This window comes from Trachypithecus francoisi, unplaced genomic scaffold, assembly GCF_009764315.1.
Source record: "Trachypithecus francoisi isolate TF-2019V2 unplaced genomic scaffold, Tfra_2.0 Lachesis_group10, whole genome shotgun sequence".
Classification (NCBI taxonomy): domain Eukaryota; kingdom Metazoa; phylum Chordata; class Mammalia; order Primates; family Cercopithecidae; genus Trachypithecus; species Trachypithecus francoisi.
Window position 1 is genome coordinate 47657428 of NW_022681455.1, and position 17785 is coordinate 47675212.

At 37.0% G+C, this 17785-nt stretch overlaps 1 protein-coding gene across 2 annotated transcripts in view; it reads left to right on the top strand.

The window, feature by feature from the left end:
• Positions 1–17785, top strand: part of CD2AP (CD2 associated protein) — a 156626-nt gene that overhangs the window by 59491 nt on the left and 79350 nt on the right. For both annotated transcript variants that reach the window (XM_033217393.1, XM_033217395.1), the window contains exon 4: positions 10563–10663. In XM_033217393.1, coding sequence (XP_033073284.1) covers positions 10563–10663 — 101 coding nt within the window. The remainder of the gene's footprint in view (positions 1–10562; positions 10664–17785) is intronic.

A 17785-nucleotide genomic window follows, 5' to 3' on the forward strand; every position in this document is an offset into this window, starting at 1 on the left:
ATCAATAACAAATCAGTATCATAAATTAAAGCATGAGGCTCTCTTTTCTTATTTATCTTTCAGACATTTTACCTTAACTGTATTTTAATACCATTTATTTAGTGGGATTCTGAAATATCTGCTGATTCTTAGCATAGATACAGCATTTTGATGTGCCTCTTCTTCAGTTGTTAAACATCTGAACATAATCATTTCCAGGGTGATTGGCCTTGCAGATTACCTTGTAAGAATTTGGTACTGTGTAAATATGTTAGGGGAACAACTTGGCAAAGAAGGAGAACATTACATTTGAAATCAGATAAGTGTTTGAGTCTGTCTTATGACCTCAGAAAGATCATTTAAACTCTTGAGTTTTATTTGGTGTTGGTGAGAAGGTGGTTAAGAAAAAAAAAAAGGTAATATTGCTGTTCTCAGAGAGCTTACGTTCTTGGAAAAGAATCTGTTATTTAAGGCCGGGTACAGTGGCTCAAGCCTGTAATCCCAGCACTTTGGGAGGCCTAGGTTGGTGGATTACCTGAGTCAGGAGTTTGAGACCAGCCTGACCAACATAGTAAAACTCAGTCTCTACTGAAAATACAAATTAGCTGGGCATGGAGGCACTTGCCTGTAATCCCAGCTACTTGGGAGGCTGAAGCAGGAGAATCGCTGGAACTCTGGAGGTGAGCCGAGATCTGCCATTGCACTGTAGTCTCTGCTCCAAAAAACAAAAGAAACTGTTATTTAAAAAAGTGTAGAATATTAAACATGTACAAAGAATCACAGTGTTATGGGAGCACATAGCAAATGTTTTAACACAGTAAAACCAGAAGAGCCTTCAGAGATTGAATTTTTTTTTTTTTTTCGAGATAGCTAGGGTGTCACTCCGTTGTCCAGGCTGTAGTGGTGCAGTCACAGCTCACTGCACCCTTGACCTCCCAGGCTTATGCAGTTTTCCCACCTCAGTCTACTGAGTAGCTGTGACTACAGGTGCGTACCACCATGTCTGCTAATTTTTGTATTTTTCTTTGTAGAGATGGGGTTTTGTCATGTTGCCTAAGCTGTTCTTGAACTCCTGGGCTCAAGTGATTTGCCCCCCATTGGCTTCCCAAAGTTCTGGGATTGCAGATGTGAGCCACCATTGCATACCTATTACTATGGTCAATTTGATTTAACCCATCTATACCTGTTGTTCCATTATTGGCATGCTAAGAATGTAGGAGTTATTACTATCCTGCTGTTCGAGGTCATTGCTAAGATCTGATTGCAAAAATTAAATTGCAACCTCTGGCATAAATGGGTTAATAGTTAATGAGTATTTAATCACATTTACTTTAATGTCTTTGAAATTATGGTGTATAAATCCCCGTGTACAAAATATTCTACAATAAAGAAATTTTGTTTACATACATTTCCCAAATTATGATTGTAAGGCTATTATTAATTTTTATAGAGTTCTCTTATGTCTCAATCTATTATTTTCATATGCTGTCATCTGTCAAGTTTGGGGAAACCTCTACTTTTGGATTACATCATCCTTTGATTATTTTCATAAAATGAAAAGAGGTTGTCATAAAAATGAAACAGATTTTATGACACTTAGACCAATTCAGGGGTTCTATTTGTTCTTTGTTTCTCAAGGAAATACAATGTCCAGAGGATATTTACGTATTACATATATTGCTTTCTAGCATTGTTGCCTCAAGGTGGATGGTTTCAGCAGTTCTGATGATGCTGAATTCTGAAACTGCTTGGGGATTGGGGGACAAATAACAGTTTTATATCATACAACTGAACCTGTATATAGAATTTCTGTGCTCAGGGAGAATTTTTAGAGTAAAACCCACAGGAGGTTTTTTCATGACCTCTGTCCATAGTAAAATCCATTTACAACTTTCTTTCACTCGAGGGAGCTATAAAGGGATACGGTTTTTCTTGAGTAGAGGTTAGACAAAGAGGTTGAAGGTTCTGAATATTTTTTTACTTTATCTTCTAATAGGAAAGGATACAGTAAATTCTGCCTTTCATAAGAACACTGGATGTAAATTATTTTCTCTTGTAAGAAGGAAAAATCATTATGTAGTTGGTGCCAGGAAGCTTAGGCCTTTTTTTCCTAAGGATCTTCCATAACTTGTTTTTAAAGTACATGTGCTGCAAGGACTAAATTGGTCATTTGGTCTCAGCTAACATTTAAAGCAAGATGCAGGTTGTTTTTGCTTTTCTGTTTTCCTGTCATTTATGTATTATTTTATGTTTATTAAACTTGATATTATTTTTTGTTACTGTTTGGATCATATCTCTGATTTCCAAAATAGATCACTTATTTAAAAGTGACTCATTGTATTGTTACGTAGTAGCAGATACAACTCACCAGTACTATTAATGTTAATTTAAAAAACCCCAAACCATTGTGTTAATGTAAGGTTGATAGTATAAAGACTGCAGTATATATGTTCAGTTTAAATCCCTGTGTGCCAAGACAAAGTGAATCTGTGTATGTGTTGAATTTTATCTAAGCAACTACAAAGGAGAGGTTCAAATAAGTGTAATGATGTTGAGTATCCAAAAACTGGATTGGACTAGTGAGCTATTCTTCTCTAGTCTCTAGTATATTGGCTTTTTTGGGGTAGTAATGAAGCTGTGAAAACTTTTGCTATGATCCATTACTAAACATGGTAGCTCATTTAGTAAAACAAGGAAGTATTAATTTTTTTTAGAGCAAACATAGAATAGTGCTTTACAGGAAAAAGTTGATTACGTTGCTAAAGTCAGAGAAGAGAACAAATGTACATTTCTCAGAGCAAAAACAGGTTGCAAGTCACATTACTTCTGATACCCTTGTAAAATCAGCCACAAAGATAATGGTAAAATATTGTGTTTAGAGAGTAAATAAATTGACGTGTTTCAGCATCAGAATATTAACAGTCAGTGTGGAATGTTGGTAGATGTTTCACTTTACATTCGGAGGAAATCCATACCAGATGAAATCTCTTGGCACAAGTGAGGGAATACATAGTGTTTGCTAATTGTATTTCCTTAGTAGTGGAAACTCATGCTACAGCAGAAGTGATTTTTCATTTAGTTACTTATTTTGAATTAAAAGATACATTGAGATTGATACTAATAGATCACTAGTGTTTGTACTGCAAGGGATGATGTTGCACATGAAAAGTTCGTTGAAAGAATGCCAGTCTACACATTACTTCACTCCCATAAAACATTTGGGTAGCAAATCGTATGCTTTCTTATTTTGAATGAGTGCTGAAGAAAATAGTAACATTCTGAAAACTGTCAAATTATGTCCACTGACTATACGTCTTTGCAGCATACTTTTTGAAAAAATGAGCATGCTGGTTCATGGTCACTCTTTGACATTGAAATATTCTGACTGATAAGGGGAAAAAGACTCACTCAAATGAGTAGATCATCTCGGGGTTAGAACACCCTACCTTCTTGAACAGGTAGGCTGTTCTAACTTTCTATTTTATTTAGAAAATTTTAAAATATCTAGAAAAGTTGAAGGAATAATTGTGCAGTGAACATAGTATATACCCTTCACCTGCATATGCTGTTAACATTTTGTCACATTGGCTTTATCTTTATATACATATACTTTTTTAATGGAATCAGTTGAAAGTATGCTACAGACATAATACTTCACCTCTGATCACATTGTGTATTTCTCCATGATAGTGATAATGAAGATTTTCTAAAATTTTGAGTGTCTTAAGTAGAACATCTCAGCAAAGTAGGCAGTATCTTGAACAGTTTGAGCCTTTCACTTAATGGCCTAAGCATTACGATTTTTTTATTGCTAAGGATGAGAATTTTTTTTTTTTTTTTGATACAGAATCTCAGGTTGGAGTTCATTGGCACAGTCTCAGCTCACTGTAACCTCAGCCTCCCCAGTAGCTGGAATTACAGGAACACGCCTCCATACCCGGCTAATTTTTTCTATTTTTAGTAGAGATGGGGTTTCACCATCTTGGCCAGGCTGGTCTCAAACTCCTGGCCTCAAGGGATCTGCCCGCCTTAGCCGCCCAAAATGCTGGGATTACAGGCCCGAGCCACTGCTCTGGGTGAGAAAATTTTTTAAAAAGATTCAACCGTATGAATGGCTGATTGATACATATAATGATGTATTTATACATCATTCATGTATTCATGTAATGAGTATTTCATTACATGAAAATGATGTATTCATTCATCATTCATGTAAAATGACTGAATCAGTGTTTCTTTTAACATTTGATTATATGCTTATTGAAGAAATAAATTGATTTTTATTTATTTATTTTTTGAGACAGAGTTTCGGTCTTCTCTCCCAGGATGGAGTGCAGTGCCATGATCTCGGCTCACTGTACCCTCTGCCCTCCAGGTTCAAGTGATTCTCCTGCCTCAGCCTCCCAAGTAGCTGGGATTATAGGCGTGTGCCACCACACCCAGCTACTTTTTGTATTTTTGGTAGATGTGGGGTTTTACCACGTTGGTCAGGCTGGTCTCGAACTCCTGACCTCAGTTGATCCATCTGCCTCGGCCTCCCATGGTGCTGGGATTGCAGGTGTAAGCCACTGTGCCTGGTGGAGAAAGAAATTGATTTTAAAAATTCACTAGTTAAATACATTTTAGGGCCTTAATAGAACCTGAAGATATTTTTCCCAGAGCCAGCTGGAACCAAAAATTGGGTCAGAAATCCTTTTGCTGTTATTTCTGAAGTTTTAGCATTCAACCTCCCACTTTTTATTGAGGTATACTCTTGTTTTAGCATTTAATGGAAACATTAAAAACAGTCTTCAGTGATAAATGGTTTCATAATTTAAGAGCTTTGTTTGATCTAAATAGTTACATCTATTTTTCAGACATGAAATACCTAACTATTCTTGATGACCCACGTTTAGAAATTAAAGATTTTCTGTTTTATTAGAAAAAAAACAAGAGCAGTAACTTTACTGAGTCTCAAATTTCACACAGTTTGGTTTTGTTTTTTAAAAATACTAAACATGTGAAGTTTTCTGAAATTTTTGAACTCGCGTGTGTCAAATGCCTTTATATCTGTGGGTAGCATGATCATGAGAAACAGTTAAATCTGCCACATAAAGCTGAGTATGGATGATGATTCAGAATTCACAGTCTAGCAGGGGTGAACATCAATTTACTATAAAATAGAGATAGTCATAATTTTCTCATAAGATGTAAGAGGCATTAACATGTTAAGTAATTATAAGTACTTGATAAGTGTTTACAGTTATTCTAGTGTTTTATACTATATATTCAGAACTGTGTGAGAGACATGTGCAGTGATAATTTAGATGAAAAGGTAATTTTGTACTGGGGTTGTCAAGCAAAGTGTATTGAAGCTCTTCTTTAGGTAGGACATACAAGCACATGGAGATGGGGAGAATAGCATTCAAGGAAGAAATGCAGCCTTTGGCAGACCCACAGAAATAAGCAAGTATGTGGTATTTTGGGGGAGTAAAAATCCAGTGTGACTAGACTATATGAGCTATGTCAAAGTACTATGTAATCTGTAATGGCGACAGCATACTATAGTGGAAAGATTTAAGGCTTCGAAGCGGGCATAATATTCCAGAAGTGGATATAATTTTAGTTTTGCCTCATTTTAGCTATGTGGTCTTTGATGGATTATTTAACTTTTTATTTCCTGTTTTTCTCATTGGTAAATGAGATAGTGAGTGTTAATGCTTTGTTGTGTGGGAGATGTGAAGAATTTAGAATAGTGCTGGTACATGAAAGAAATGCAATATGTCCCTGCCTTTGCTGTACCTTCTTTATTCTCTCCCTTGTTAGTAACTTTACTTACATAATGATTTTTAAAAGACAATTTTTGTACAATTTTTTTGTAGAACTGAAAAGTATTAAAGGTTACTTGTGATAAGAAAATGCTAATAGCTGGGTGTGGTGGCTCACACCTGTAATCCCAGCACTTTGGGAGGCTGAGGTGGGTGGATCGCTTGAGCCCAGGAGTTTAGGACCAGCCTGGGCAACATGGCAAACCCCATCTCTACACACACACACACACAAAATACAAAAATTAGCCCAGCATGGTGACGAGTACCTGTGGTCCCAGCTACTTGAGAGGCTGAGGTGGAAGGATCACTTGAGCCTGGGAGGCAGAGGTTGCAGTGAGCAGAGTTCATACTACTGCCTGGGTGACAGAGTGAGGCCCTGTGTCCAAAAAAAAAAAAATACTAGTTAACAGTTTTTTTAAAAAATGGACTTAACTTCATTGACACCTCTTCTTTTTTGTGCTTAACATGGGTTCTGATACATTATAGAAATTAATGTTTATTGACTTTGTACAGTTCAAAATGTGAAAAATCTCAAAGTCCCCCTTAATTGTGCTGGCAGTTAAATTAATGGATGGATTCAATGTAGGCAGTCACCTCAATTTATGAGTGAACCCTACTTAAATATGAAATAATGTGGAATTATTTTTTTCTTTTTAAAATAAATGACTCATAGTTTGTGGTAATAATTGCTATTTAGATGCTTTTATCTAATGTGACTCCTTCCTTTAATTAAATGAATCTTTTTTTTTTGCAAATGATTCTATTAATACAAACTACTTGGGAAAAATTATGCTTAGTGTGAGAGAAAGAAATAAAGTTCTTGGGTAAAATATAGCTAGGCTGCTCAAACTTCATTGACCTCCCTGAGTGGGGGCTAATGAGTAGTCCATTTCACCTTAAGTACAATTTTAAGAGATATTAACATTCATGAAAAAGAAACCACATTTTAAAAAAGGTCTGAAATTATCAGAACGATAGAAAGGATTTTATTCTTGTAAGAGCACCTTGAGCAAAATAGACATTTCTTTTCAATAGTATGGATTGTTTGCCTCTTGTCTATGAAGTGCTAACTGCCAGTAACACATTAATGAACACATTTTCTCAAGGTCACTGGAACAACTTGCAAAGGTATTTAGGGATTCTGTATTTTAAGAGATGAGAAGTTTTCCTGTAGCATGCATAAAACTATTTAAATTACTTAAAATTTTACCTTGAGGTCTGGTGAAAGGTGAAATGTGAAAAATTTTACTCTGAACTCTAGGTTAGTTAAAAAATTATGGTCATTGTTTACTTTCTTTTTTCCTTTTTTTTTTTTGAGGCGTAGTCTTGCTCTGTTGCCCAGGCTGGAGTGCAGTGTCACGATCTCAGCTCACTGCAAGCTCCGCCTCCCAGGTTCATGTCTGTTCTCCTGCCTCAGCCTCCTGAGTAGCTGGAACTACAGGCACCCACCACCATGCCCGGCTAATTTTTTGTATTTTCCGTAGAGACGGGGTTTCACTGTGTTAGCCAGGATGATCTTGATCTCCTGACCTTGTGATTTGCCTGCCTCGGCCTCCCAAGGTGCTGGGATTACAGACGTGAGCCTCCACGCACAGTCTGTTTACTTTCTTTGGCTTCTTTTATTATAAAAACTACAGTAAAAAGTCAGATACAATTAATTGCTTTAGGAAGGGGAAAAAAACTTACACAGATGTAACTTTCTTATTTGGAGACTCAATTATTTTATCTACTTGATGGTTATGTCTGTTTTGTACCTCTCCATGCTATTGGTTGCATGTAATGTGCTTGTTTTGTTGTTTTGGGGGTGAAGTTAGATTACTTTTTGTCTTGATAAACAATGTCATAGGTCCACAGAATGTTGGAGCAGAATGTTGGAGCTGTAGTGGTTTTCTAGTTCCGTGATGTAATTTTATGGCCCAGGAAATTGATTCCTAGAGAATTTCAGTGAAATAACTAGATTATGACAACTGTACCAGAACATCTCTTCTGACTTCCAGTACAGCTGATATTTCTATTGTAGCATGACATCTTTCTTTACAAAGAGTTTATTTGGAGATCATGATTTGATGCAGTGAAATTCTGCCTGTCCAGATTACTTCTTAGGATTCTCCTTTGTTGTCCTCTCTCCTTAGAATTGTTGTATCACCAAATCCTACTTCGTTAGTAAAACTGTTTTCCTTGCTCTAAAATACCTGCCACATCTGTCCCACCTTCTTGTATCTTACTCATATTTCATTGTATAACTCTGTTATCATTTCTTCTCTGAAGCCTTCCATATCTGCTCTAGTTCAAACCTGTCCTTTCTCATTTTTGAAATATTTGTGGTTTGTGTTAAATATTTTACTCTCATTATGTATTCAAGTTTTATCACTAATTTTTTTTTAGTGTGTGTGTTTTCTTCTCAAGTTGTGTTCTTTAAGTGTGCATTTAAATTATTAAGAAAAATCTTGTTAGGATTGTTGTTGATAGGCTATTGATGGAATGTAGACACTCTTGTGATAATATTGGTTGACAATGATGCCATATAGTTAGACCTAGATATTTGTTTATTAATTCATTCAAAAATACGTAGCAGATACTCTTGTGGATTGAATTATGGTTCTTTCCAAAATTCATGTTGAAATTTAATTTCCATTGTGATATTAATAGGTGGATCTTTTTGAGAAATGATTAAGTCATGAGGACTGTGCTGTCATGAATGGGTTAGTGCCTTATGAAAGGGCAGGAGGGAACTAGCTTAGTTCTTTTTTTGCCCTTCTGACATGTGATGACATATGTAGAGGGCTCTCACCAGATATAAAGTCTGCTGGCACTTTGATCTTGGATTTCTCAGACTCCAGAACAGTGAGAAGTAAATTTGTATTATCTTCATTACCTAGTCTCAGGTATTTTGTTATAGCAGCACAAATAGATCGTATCAGATATCTAGAATAAGCCAGGCACTATGCTAGGTGCTGGGTAGGTTGCAGAAGCAAATGGGGGTAAGTACAGGGTGCTAGAGTAGCACAAAGGAAAAGTATTTAATTTAGAAAGCTATTTGTGGCTGGGCGCAGTGGCTCACACCTGTAATCCTAGCACTTTGGGTGGCCGAGGTGGATGGATCACCTGAGGTCAGGAGTTTGAGACCAGCCTGATCAGCATGGTGAAACCCCGCCTCTACTAAAAATACAAAAATTAGCCAGGCGTGGTGCCGCTCTCCTGTAATCCCAACTACTCAGGAGGCTGACGCAGGAGAATCGCTTGAACCCGGGAGGCAGAGGTTGCAGTGAGTCAAGATTGTGCCACTGCACTCCAGCCTGGGCAACAGAGCGAGACTCTGTCTCAAAAAAAAGAAAAAGAAAAAGAAAGCTATTTGGGAGTGCCTTCTAAGCTGAGAAATGAAGATGAGTTGAATGTGGGCTTCGTGGGTGAAAGTAAAGTTCCTTGACAAAAAAACCAGTACATTGAAGTGTGAGATGGAATAGGGTATTCCATTTTCAAGAAATTAAAGATCAGGGTGACTGAATTTTGGGTACAAGATTGGAATAGGGTATTCCATTTTCAAGAAATCAAAGATCAGAGTGACTAAATTATTGGATACAAGATTGAGAATCACCGAGGGATCTTGTTAATGTGCATGCTCTGATTCAAAATTCAGTCTGCTAGGGCTACCATAACAAAATACCACAGACTTAGTAGCTTTAACAGATTTATCTTCTCACAGTTTTGGACGATTAGAAGTCCAAGATCAAGGTGCTGTCAGGGTTGGTTTCTGGTGATGCCCCTCTTCTGGCTTGCAGAGGACCACTGTCTCCTTGTTTTCTTGCTTGGTCTTTCCTTTGTATTGGAGGGCTGGGGAAGGCAATGGTGGGCTGATGTCTCTTCCTGTTTTGTAAGGATACTAGTCCTATCTCATTAGGGTGTTAACCCTTAGGACCTCATTTAACCCTATTTACCACTTCCACAAAGGCACTATTGCCAAACTCATTGGGTGTTAGGGTTTCAATATATGAATCTTGAGGGAACTTTTTACTCAGTCCCTGTTAAGTAGATGTGGGGTGGAGCTTGAGATAGTACATATCTCACAAGCTCCCGGGTTATACTGTTGCTGCTGGTCTAAGAAACACACTTGGAATATCAAGAAGTAGTCAACTATTCCTGGTAATCCACCCATAGCTGCTTAGTGATTCATTTTTGAAGATGGGAGTGAGTCTGAGTTCTCAGTTCGTAGAGCTTGAGAAAGGTTGAGAACACAAGTCCGAATGGTTATAAATGATCATTTCTGAATAAATGAAGCTTGTTTGAAAAGCGAAAGTAAAATTATCTTCACATAAGTGAGTTTCATTTTTAGCTGTCTGAAAATAGTTATTAAAGAAGATAAAATAAATTTGAGATTTGTACATATTACTGCTTCTTTCTACAGTCGTATAAGTACTAATTTTAAGTAGTATTCCCAGACTTGATTAGGAAGTAGTCTGAAAATCACTAACCTAGAGAATCTGTCTGATGAATTTGTTGTACCAAGTGTCTTTTATAGTCTGTTTTTTTTAGTCTCAAAAATGGTAATGGGTATTTGGATATTTTGCTTTTGTGCAAATGGTGGGATAAGATGTATAAGCAGATTTTATTGCCTGAAGCCTTAATATTTGTAGTGTGGGGCTTGGGGTAAAAAGCTAACCAGGTCTGATTGTGATTAGCTGTTTAGAATGTCCTATGACTATAAACATGGCATGTAAATATACTGTTTTCAAAAATGATCTTTCTTAATCTAATTTCTTATTATGTTACTTTCTTTAGAGACCAAGAAGCGTCAGTGTAAAGTTCTTTTTGAGTACATTCCACAAAATGAGGACGAACTGGAGCTGAAAGTGGGAGATATTATTGATATTAATGAAGAGGTAAGGAAAAAATGTGTTACAGATAAAACAGCAATGGTAATTGATGCTGTGGATTTTAGAAAAATTAATTGTAAGAATATTAGTCTTTTGTGAGAACTGTTGTCACTTTTTTAAAAAAATTAAATTTTAAAATATAAGAGTTTCTTTACTCATCAGTGCTGTATTTATGTATGTATTTGTATTTCCTGCCTTTAGGAATAAAAATACCCCTTTAAAGCTAAACATTAATGTAATCTAAGTAGTTAAGAACATAAACAAGACTTTTCTTTGATTCTGAATTTACCATAGGCACAAAGCAGTGAAATAGAAGGAATTTTGCCTTTTGTGTAATAAAGGAATACAAAGCAAAATCTTTTTAAAAGCTCTGCCTGGTTTGAATTATCACATTCAAATATTAATAAAAATACTTTGCTACGTTTTGGTATCTTAGAAAGGGATTTTAAAGTATTTTAAAAACTGAAGAGATCATGGTGGACAGGAGGCAGGACTAGATTGCAGCTCCCACTGGGCCAGACAGAGCAGCATGTGGAGGCTCACGTCGTGAACTTTTGCTCTAGATTGACTGCAGGAATACGTTAGGAAAGCGGAGAGAACCCACAGACCCTCTGAAGGAAGGCAGCTGCTCCTGTAGGACCCGGGAGGCACCCCAAATACTCAGTCACAGCAAGATCCGCCCAAGGAGAGTCTGAGATGAGACATGCCTAGCCCTGCCCTCACCTAATGGTCCTTCCCTACCCACCCTAGTAACTGAAGACAAAGGGCATATACTTTTGGGATTTCCAGACCCTGCCCACCACCTGTTCCTCCCCATACTACATAGCTAATGCTCTCTTGAGAGTGCCACCTCCCAGCAGGAGGCCAACCAGCACAAAAATAGTGCATTAAACAACCAGAGCTAAGGAGCTTCACAGAGTTCATTTCAACCTGCCCCCACTCCCACCTCCAACCCCAACTGCCACTTCCACCAGAGCAGGTGCTGGTATCCACAGCTAAGAGACCCACAGATGGTTCACGTCACGGGACGCTGTGCAGACAACCCCCAGTACCAGACCAGAGCCTGGTAGACTAGCTGCGTGGCAGAAGAGAGATAATCACTACAGTTCGGCTCTCAGGAAGCCACATCCCTGGGAAAAGAGGAAGAGTACTACATAAAGGAGCACCCCATGGGACAAAAAGAATCTAAACAGCCTTGAGTCCTACACTTCCCTCTGACAGAGCCTTCCCAAATGAGAAGGAATCAGAAAACCAACTCTGGTAATAAGACAAAAGAAGGTTCTTTACCACCCCCCAAAAATCACACTAGCTCACCAGCAAGGGATCCAAACCAAGAATAAATCCCTGATTTACCTGAAAAAGAATTCAGAAGGTAAGTTATTCAGTGAATCAGGGAGACATCAGAGAAAGATGAAGCCCAATTTAAGGAAATAAAAAAAACGATAGAATAAGTGAAGGGAGAAGTATTCAGTGAAATAGATACCATAAATAAAAAATAATCAAAACTTCAGGAAACAATGGATGCACTTACAGAAGTGCAAAATGCTCTGGAAAGTTTCAGCAATAGAATTGAATAAGCAGAAGAAAGAACTTCAGAGTTTGAAGACAAGTTAACTCAATCCAACAAAGACAAAGAATAAGAAAATATGAACCAAGCCCCCATGAAGTCTGGGATTATGTTAAATGACCAAACCCAAGAATAATTGGCCTCCTTGAGGAAGAAGAGGAATCTAAAAGTTTAAAAAACCTATTTGGGGGAATAATCAGAAAAACTTCCCCTGCCTTGCTACAGACCTAGACATCCAAATATAAGAAGCTTAAAGAACACTTGGGAAATTTATCACAAAAAGATTATTGCCTGGGCACATTATCATCAGGTTATAATTGGCCTTCCTGAGGAAGAAGAGATATCTAAAAGTTTAAAAAACATATTTGGGGGAATAATCAGAAAAACTTCCCCGGCCTTGCCAGAGACCTAGACATCCAAATATAGGAAGTTCAAAGGACACCTGGGAAATTTATCACAATAAGATTATCGCCTAGGTACATTGTCGTCAGGTTATCTAAAAGTTAAGACGAAGGAAAGAATTTTAAGAGCTGTGAGGCAGAAGCACCAGGTAACGTATAAAGGACAGTCTATCAGATTAACAGCAGATTTCTCAGCGGAAACCATACAGGCTAGAAGGGATTGGGGTCCTATCTTGAACCTCCTCAACAAAACAATTATCAGCCAAGAATTTTGTATCCAGCAAAACTTAGCTTCATAAATGAAGGAAACATACAGTCTTTTTTCAGACAAACAAATGCCGAGAGAATTTACCACTACCAAGCCAGTACTACAAGAACTACTAAAAGGAGCTCTAAATCTTGAAACAAATCCTGGAAACACATCAAAATAGAACCTGTTTGAAATATAAATCTCACAGGACCTATTAAAACAAAAATACAAGTTAAAAAGCAAAAACAAAAAGCAAAAAAACCAAAGTATACAGGCAACAAATACCCCAGTGAATGGAATGGTATCTCACATCTCAATACTAATGTTGAATGTAAATGGCCTAAATGCTCCATGTAAAAGATACATAACTGCAGAATGGACGGGAATTCAACAACTCTCTGCTGCCTTCGAGAGACTCACCTAACACTTAAGGAATTATAAACTTAAGGTAAAGATGTAGAAAAAGATATTTCATGCAAATGGACAGCAGGAGTAGCTATTCTTATATCAGACAAAACAAACTTTAAATTAACAGCAGTTTAAAAAGACAAAGAGGGACATTACATAATGATAAAAGGCCTTGTGCAACAAGAAAACATCACAGTTCTATATATATATATGTGCACCTAACACTGGAGCTCTTTAATTTATAAGACAATTACTAATAGGCCTAAGAAATGAGATAGTAACACAATAATAGTGGGGGACTTCAGTACTCCACTGACAGCACTAGACAGGTCATCTAGACAAAGTCAACAAAGAAACAATGAATTTAAACTATACCCTGGAACAAATGGAGTTAACAGATATTTACAGAACATTCTGCTCAACCACCACAGAATATACATTCTATTCAACATAGGCCACAAAATGAGCCTCAGTAAATTTAAGAAAATTGAAATTATATCAAGCACTCTCTCACACCACAGTGGAATAAAACTGGAAATCAAAGGAGTCTTCAAAACCACGCAAATAATGGAAATTAAATAACCTACTCCTGAATCATCATTGGGTCAGAAATGAAATCAAGATGGAAGTTTAAAAATTCTTCTTACTGAACAACAATAGTGGCACACCTTTCATGACCTCTGGGATACAGCAAAGGCAGTGCTAAGAGGAAAATTAATAGTTAATAACCTAACTTTTAACTTAAGTCAACTTAAAAGTTAAAAGTTGATAGCCCTAAATGCCTACATCAGAGACTATGAAAGAGCATGGACAGACAATCTAAGGTCACCGAACGAGAGAAAGAACAACAAACCAAACCCAAACTCAGCAGAAGAAAGGAAATAACCAAGATCAGAGCAGAACTAAGTGAAATTGAAACAAACAAACAAACAAAAAAAAAGATAAATTAAAAACTGGTTCTTTGAAAAGATAAATAAGATTGAGAGACCATTAGCAAGATTAACCAAGAAAAGAAGAGAGAAAATCCAAATAAGCTCAGTTAGAAACAAAACTGGAGATATTACAGCTGACACCACAGAAATACAACAGATCATTCAAGGCTACTATGAACTTTTTTCCGTGCATAAACTAGAAAACCTAGAGGAGATGGCTGAATTCCTGTAAAGATACAATCCTTGATTAAATCAGGAAGAATTACACATGCTGAACAGAACAATAGCAAGCAGCGAGGTTGAAATGGTAATTAAAAAATTCACCACCACCAACAGGTCCAGGACCAGATGGATTCACAGCAGAATTCTACCAGACATTCAAATAATTGGTACCAATCCTGTTGACACTATTTCAGGAGATAGAGAGAAGGAACCCTCCCGAAATCATTCTGTGAAGCTAGTATCACCCTAATACCAAGACCAGGAAAGGACATAAAAAAAGAAAACTATAGACCAATATCCCTGATGAATATAGATGCTAAAATCCTTAACAAAGTACTAGCTAACTGAATCCAACAACATATCAAAAAGATAATGCACCATGATCAACTGGGTTTCATATCAGGGATGCAGGGATAGTTTAACATACACAAGTCAGTAAATGCGATATGTCACATAAACAGAATTAAAAAACAAAAATCACATGATCATCTCAATAGATGCAGAAAAAGCATTTGACAAAATCCAACATTGCTTTATGATTAAAACTCTCAGCAAAATTGGCATACAAGGGACATACCTCAGCGTAATAAAAGCTGTTTATGACAAATCCACAGCCAGCATAATATTGAAAGGAGAAAAATTGAAAGCATTCCCTCTGTGAACTGGAATAAGATAAGGATACCTGCTCTCACCACTCCTCTTCCATATAGTACTGGAAGTCCTAGCCAGAGCAATTAGACAAGAGAAAGAAATAAAGGGCATCCAACTTGATAAAGAGGAAGTCAAACTGTCAAATTGCTGATGATATGATTGTTTACCTTGAAAACCCTAAAGACTCCTTTGAAAGCTCCTAGAACTGATAAAAGAATTCAGCAAAGTTTCCGGGTACAAAATTAATGTATGCAAATCAGTAGCTCTTTTATATACCAACAACAGTCGTGTGGAGAATCAAATCAAGAACTCAACCCCTTTTACAATAGCTGCAAAAAAAAAAAATTAAGATGCTTAGGAATACCTAACTAAGGAGTCAAAAGACCTCTACAAGGAAAACTACAAAACCCTACTGAAAGAAATCATAGATGACAAAAACAAATGGAAACACATCTCATGGTCATGGATGGGTGTAGAAACAGTATCGTGAAAATGACCATACTGCTAAAAGCAATCTACAAATTCAACAGAATTCCTGTACGTACCACCATCATTCTTCACAGAATTAGAAAAAAAAATGCTAAAATTCATATGGAATCAAAATGAGCCTGCATCGCCAAAGCTGGACTAAGCATAAATAACAAATCTGGAGACCTCACAATACGTGATTTCAAATTATAAGGGCATAGTCAGCAAAACAGCATGGTACTGGTATAAAAACAGGCATATTGGCCAATGGAACAGAATAGAGAACCCAGAAATAAACCCAAATACTTACAGCTAACTGATCTTTGACAAAGCAAACAAAAACACAAAGTGGGGAAAGGACATCCTTTTCAACAAATGGTGCTGGGATAGTTGGCTAGCCACATGCAGGAGAATGAAACTGGATCCTCATCTCTCACCTTATACAAAAATCAACTCAAGATGGATCAAGGACTTAAATCTAAGACCTGAAACTCTAAAAATTCTTGAAGATAACATTGGAAAAACCGTTCTAGACATTGACTTTGGCAAGGATTTCATGACCAAGAACCCAAAAGCAAATGCACTGAAAACAGATAAATAGCTACAACCTAATTAAACTAAAGAGCTTTTGTATGGCGAAAGGAATAGTCGACAGAGTAAACAGGCCACAGAGTGGGAGAAAATCTTCACAATCTATACATCTGACAAAAGGACTACTATCCAGAATCTACAATGAACTCAAACAAATTAGCAAGAAAAAAACAATCCCATCAAAAAGTGGTTTAAAGACACGAATAAACAGTTCTCAAAAGAAGATGTGCAATGGCCAAACAAACTTATGAAGACATATTCAACATCACCAATTATCAGGGAAATGCAAATCAGAACCACAATGTGATACCACCTTACTCCTGCAAGAATGACCATTAAAACAAACAAAAAAAAATAGATGTTGGTGTGGATGTGGTGAACAGGGAACACTTCTGTATTTCTGGTGGGAATGTAAACTAGTACAGCCACTATGGAAAACAGTGTGGAGATTCATTTAAGAGCTAAAAGTAGAACTATCACTTGATCCAGCAATCCCACTACAATCCCAGAGGAAAAGAAGTCATTATATGAAAAAGATACTTGCACAGACATGTTTATAGCAGCACAGTTCACAATGGCAAAAATGTAGAACCAGCCTTAATGCCCATCAATCAATGAGTGGACAAAGAAACTGTGGTATGTATGTATATGCTGGAATACTACTCAGCCATAAAAAGGAATGGTTTCATGGCATTCGCAGCGACCTGAATGAGGCTGGAGACTGTTATTCTAAGTGAAGTAACTGAGTAATGGAAAACCAAACATCGTGTGTTCTCACTTTTAAGTGGGAGCTAAGCTATGAGGATGCAAAGGCATAAGAGTGACACAGTGGACTTTGGGGCCTCGGGGGGAGAGGGTGGGAAGGGGATGAATCATAAAAGACTACAAATTGGGTGCAGTGTATACTCCTCAGGTGATGGATGCACCAGAATCTCACAAATCACCACTAAATAACTTATGTAACCTAACACCACCGTTCCCCCAATAACCTATGGAAATAAAAAAATGAAAAAACATTTTAAATAATTTTTCACATCTCTGCTTTTATCATTTGAAGGAGTATTTAAGTTTAATTTTGCAGTTGAAGGTCATGTTTTCAACGTGTATATTTTGATATCATGTATTATAGCATGGATTGATTTTGTGTCAAAACACATGTAATTTATCACTAGTGTTTATGTTTATACAAACTTTGTGTTTATACAAAAGGCTGTTCTATTTTATTTTCGCTTGGTTTCTGTAATAGTGGTTAACATTTTTTGAGCTTATGTTATGTTTGAAGCACTGTGCTGGGAATTTCAAATGTATTATGTCCTTGGAAGTTTTAAAAACTATCTAAGAAGACAGGTATTTTTATCCCCATTGTACATAGGAAGAGACTCAATCAAGGAAGATAAGTGGTGGCTGTTTTAGTTACTGTTGCTGCATACCAAGCCATCTCAAACTTGGTGGCCAAAGAACAACGGTTGTATTATGCCTGTGAGTCAAGAATTCAAATGGGGTATAGCCCGAATGGCTTGTCTGGGGCCCTCAGCTGGAAAGATTCAATGCTGGGGTCTTTTGGAATAATAGGAAGTTTTTTTCACTCACATGTCTGGTGCCTAGAAACCTTGAAGACTGGAACTGCCAGTTGGAGAG